This window comes from Rutidosis leptorrhynchoides, chromosome 6 (assembly GCF_046630445.1).
Source record: "Rutidosis leptorrhynchoides isolate AG116_Rl617_1_P2 chromosome 6, CSIRO_AGI_Rlap_v1, whole genome shotgun sequence".
Taxonomy (NCBI): domain Eukaryota; kingdom Viridiplantae; phylum Streptophyta; class Magnoliopsida; order Asterales; family Asteraceae; genus Rutidosis; species Rutidosis leptorrhynchoides.
This window is the reverse complement of record NC_092338.1, coordinates 88,351,874-88,356,689: the sequence shown is the minus strand read 5'-3', so window position 1 is coordinate 88,356,689 and position 4,816 is coordinate 88,351,874. Positions and strand designations below refer to the sequence as shown.

Below are 4,816 nucleotides of genomic sequence, written 5' to 3'. Positions count from 1 at the left end.
TTTACAAAAGATGACGTCTTTACCAACGTCAAATGTTTTACAAAAAGTGGCGTCTTTATCAACGTCAAATGTTTTACAAGGATAACGTGCTTCTATGAATAGAAAGCATTAGTACGTGACACAAAGGTCATTACAAAGTCATTGTTCAAATGTAGCATAAGTTGTGAATGCAAGTAAAAGTTCCATGATTAAGACATCTCTAAACAATGCAGCAGAAGTCTAACACAGCGAGTCTGTAACAGCAAGTCTATGACATCAAGACTATAACAGCAAGTCTAACAGCAACGTCTAAGCACCTGAGAAATACATGCTTAAAATGTCAACATGAATGTTGGTGAGCTATAGTTTGTTTGTAATCAGTAATGTAATGTAGACCACGAGATTTCCGTGCTTCAAGCAGCATTTCAAATCAGTACTTCAAATCAATAAATCAAAAAAGTATGATAAAGTATATGCTTATCCGTGGGCACCCGGTAACTAACTTAACGTAAAAATAATATATCACCCCATAAAAGTACACTTGGCGAGTGCGTATGTTCTCGAAGTATTAAACACCCGTTAAATGCTAGCGCGACTAGCCCGAGTGGGGATGTCAAACCCTATGGATCCATATCTAAGATTCGCGTTCACCGGTTCAAAAATCAATGACTAAACGTTACCGAGCTAAGGGGAAAGTTTATGTCGTTATATAACCCACACATATAAAAAGTTTAAGTACTCATGCCTAGTAAGTAAAACATAAAAAGCGCATGCATTCTCAGTCCCAAAAATAGTTGTAGTAAAAAGGGAGCTATAACTCACAGTGAATGTGCGGTAAAGTCGATACGAATAAGTAAGCAAGTAAGTCGGTCCGAAAGGTCCTCAACCTAAGTCAAAGGTTACTAAGTCAGTAAATCGTCCCAAAAGGTTTAAAAGTAAATAAGTTAAGTCTTAAGTGTCATCATCATCAACATCATACGCAAAAAGTAAAGTAAGTTTTCAACAAGAATAGAGATCGAAACAAAGGCTGACTTCGTTCAGCTGCTACGACCTCTATACAAACTGAAATGACGTGAGACCAGTGGTCAAGGATCCGTATATGAGTCCTCTAACCGCTGACCAATTTTCAGAACCTAAATCATCTTCGTTTGACCGTGGGGACGGTTTAAGTGCTAGTAGGTCAGAATTTTCAGCACAACGTTACAAGGGCGTAGTGACTTTCGGAAGGCTATAAATCCTAAACTGTATATCGGATTTAGGAGAGGCCTAAACAAAAAGTCATCTAATCGAACTGAACTATCTGGAAATCAACTTTTCCAGAAGCCCAAGAGCTTGATCAGACCTTGAAAAACAGAAAACAAGTGCTCCGGTGGGATTCTTAGTGTTTGATGCTCATCACGGTTCTCATCCTTGATGCGTATAAGCCCCAAGTGTACAAATCTTGATGTTTTAGCATCACTTTAACCAAGGTTTAACCATCAACACACAAAGTTAAGACTAGGAAACAAAATATAACTCATGTAAGAGTTTGAGCAAGATGATGAACCAAAGTTACATCAATTTTCTAGTTTCAACACAATCACAAGTTCTATTAAGCTATAAACTTTGAATCAGACTAAATAAGCAAGACCTTAAGCTATAGAACTTAGATCTTAGCTAAATATTAAAGACCTTAGACTACAAATTCTAGATCTCATGTTCTTGGTGAAAATCTAAGTCATAACACTTAGACTTTCAACTTTTACACAACCATAAGTTATGAAACTTAGATCTTGTAAAGTAAGATGAACATAATCAAATGAACTTTTGTTTAAACAAAGTAGAAGATCATAAGTTACACAACTTAGATCAAACACAAAAATGAAACCCTAAGCTAGAGAGCTTGGATTTCCTAACAATAATTATGAGATCTCAAGCTAGTAAGCTTGTATCTTTTGTTTCATGCAAACACAAGTCACAAATCTAAGCTACAACAAACTAAAGAAGATCATAAGTTAGTAAACTTTTGATCTTCACTAACTTTTGGTAGAAACCTCAAGCTAGAAAGCTTGCATTTCAAACTTTCTTGAAGATCCATAAAGTAAATAGTTGGATCTACAAGTTTCATGAAGATCATAAACATGAGTTTTGATCTTTTAACATAATTAAAGAGATCTTAAGTTATGGAACTTAGATCTAACATAAGTAAAGAAGATTAAAAGCTAAAAAGCTTTAATCCTCCATGTTCTTTCACTTTCTTCAAATTAAAGTTTAAAGTCACAAGATATATAATGATTCAAGTTACAAAACATGAATCTTGAATTATGTTGATGATGATTCACGAAAATGATGAAGAAAAAGAAGAAAAGAAGATCAAGAACATTTACAAGTTCTTCAAATATTTGAGAGAAAACTAGAGAGAGATTTGAGAGAAAATGTGTGTGTGTTTGAATGGAATGAAATGAAAATGAAATGAGGTTTTAAAAAAAATAAAGTGATGGTGAGGTGGTGATGGTTGGCCGACGGTTTGGGAGCAAGGGGGGACCATTTTGGCCTCATGTGGTGTGGCATGGTGTGGTCCATGGTGGTGGTATAAAGTGGTGTTGGTTTGTTGGGTGGTTTGAGACATAATGCAAGTATTAGTACACAAGCATGCATGATACTTGTCTCATTAATTACATGGGCTAATTATTAATTACATGGGCTAATTAACCCATTAAGTGGTCCATTAAGTTGAGTAGGTTGGGCCATAAAAGTCCATTAAGGTGTTAAGTCCATTAAGGTAACTAGTAAGCATTAGTAAGCACTAAGCATGATTAAAGAACCATAAAGCCAAGTAATTGTCATTAATAAATAACAATTAAGTTACGTAGTCATAATATTCCAATTATGACAAAAGTTTAACGTGTACCAAGTACATAGTTCGTTTTAAATGATAAGTGACACTAACGGTCGTAAATGCATTCAAGGATCATGTTAAGTAACTAAGTACTTAAAAACATGTTGTAAGGAATTTCGAAAGTAATTAACATAAATAATGATCCCAGAATATTATCTAAATCAGTACGCACAAATACGCAGTTTTGTGAAAGTAATAAATATAATTAAAAGTCGAAAAAATCGGGTCATTACATCACGTGGCACTAAGGGAAAAAAATTCACATGTATAAATAGAGGTAACTTGGGTAAGAAGCACACAACAACTTCTAGAAATACATTCCATTTCACCAACAAAACACTCTCGATCATATCAATCGCTCCAGCTAACCTGCGTGACCAGAATAGCTCTCTCAAACACGCTGCTATTTCAGGTAGCTTATGCGCAACATAAATCCTAACATCGCCCTTGGGCCATCAACTCCGGTTAACCCAAATGATGGTGGGTTACGTTTAACCATCCTTTCTGAGATCATCATCTCGTATGAGGGTTATTCACGGTACTTCGGACCGGAGAGTTAAACTCAAAAAACCCGTAAACCCCCTTATTTGTTGATATTGCATGAACTGAATCCCTTGGACCATTTTATGCTTGATCAACAATCAATGATATTGATAAGCTGCTTAAGAATTCTTGATGGGAAACAGGATTGTAGAGGTAAAGCTAAAGTGGCATGGAAGATTATTTGTAGACCTAAGACACATGGTGGTCTAGGGTTAAGACCCCTAAGGGAATGGAATGATGTCCTTCTAATGAAACAAGTTTGGAAGATAATTTGTCAAAAAAGAGTCCATTTGGTGGCAATGGATTAATGTGGTGAAATTAAAAGGAAGAGAATTCTGGGATATTGAGCATGAATCTACTGATAGTTGGGGTTGGAGACGACTACTGAGATTAAAAGATGTGATGAAGCCACATGTGTATAAAGATAATAATGGTGTCCACTTGTGGCTTACTGGTCATAATAAGCTGAAAAATTACTCAACAAGCCAAGTATGGAAGGATGTTAGGAGAAATGAACCTAATATGGTTCCCATAATTCACTCCAAAAAATGCCTTTATCGGTTGGTTAGCTATTCAAAAGAGACTATCTACTCAAGATAGGTTAATGAGATGGTACCCTAATGAAGATTTCAAATGTAGTCTATGCGGTAAACAGGAGGATTCTCATTCACATTCGTTTTTTCAATGTGAATTCTCAAGCAAAGTGTGGAAGAATACAAAAAAGATGTTGGTGTATAAAGGGTTGCAAAATGATTTGTATTGTTTTGTTGATGATTTGGCAAGATACCCTGCTTTGAAGGATATAAGAAATGTTTTGAATAAAGTTGTTGCTGCTGCTTTATACTTTATTTGGATGGAAAGAAGTAAGAGAAAGTTTATGAATAAACAATATGTGAATGAGGTGTGTCAGAAGGTTATGGAATTTATCTGGATCAAATTGTCAAGTTTGAAGGTTAAGAAGAGCAAAAATGTGGATCTGGTGGCTGCTTTACGTGATTTGAAGGTGGTTGATCATAGTCTGCAGTTGGTATAGGTTAGTAGATTTTGTATGTTGGTTTGTATTGGATCTGTTTTGTATTGTCATTTGGGTTAGGTTATACCTTGCCCTGGGATGTAATTTGTGATTTTAATATATTCTGTAATAACCCGCCTTTTTCCGTTAATTTATTTTAACGCCCGTCTTTTTTTAGATAATATCTTTCGTTATATAAATCCGTATCTTCCATTAACTAACGTTCTTAATATTCCTGTTATTTAATTATAACATCTCTCGTTTACTCTAGCGTATTTAAAATAATTCGTTCGGTTAATTCACGCACCCGCATTTAAACTCGAGGGACTAACTTTGCCAAATGACCAAAGTGACAACTAGGTCAAATGGTCAAACTCTCCTCCCCACCATTCATTCCATTTTCT

General features: G+C 35.4%; 1 protein-coding gene across 1 annotated transcript; it reads left to right on the top strand.

Moving 5' to 3' along the window:
* Positions 1–4,004: 4,004 nt before the first annotated feature.
* LOC139853857 (uncharacterized) lies at positions 4,005–4,433 on the top strand. The gene has a single exon (XM_071843200.1). The coding sequence runs from the start codon at positions 4,005–4,007 to the stop codon at positions 4,431–4,433; it is 429 nt and encodes a 142-aa protein (XP_071699301.1).
* Positions 4,434–4,816: the final 383 nt, after the last annotated feature.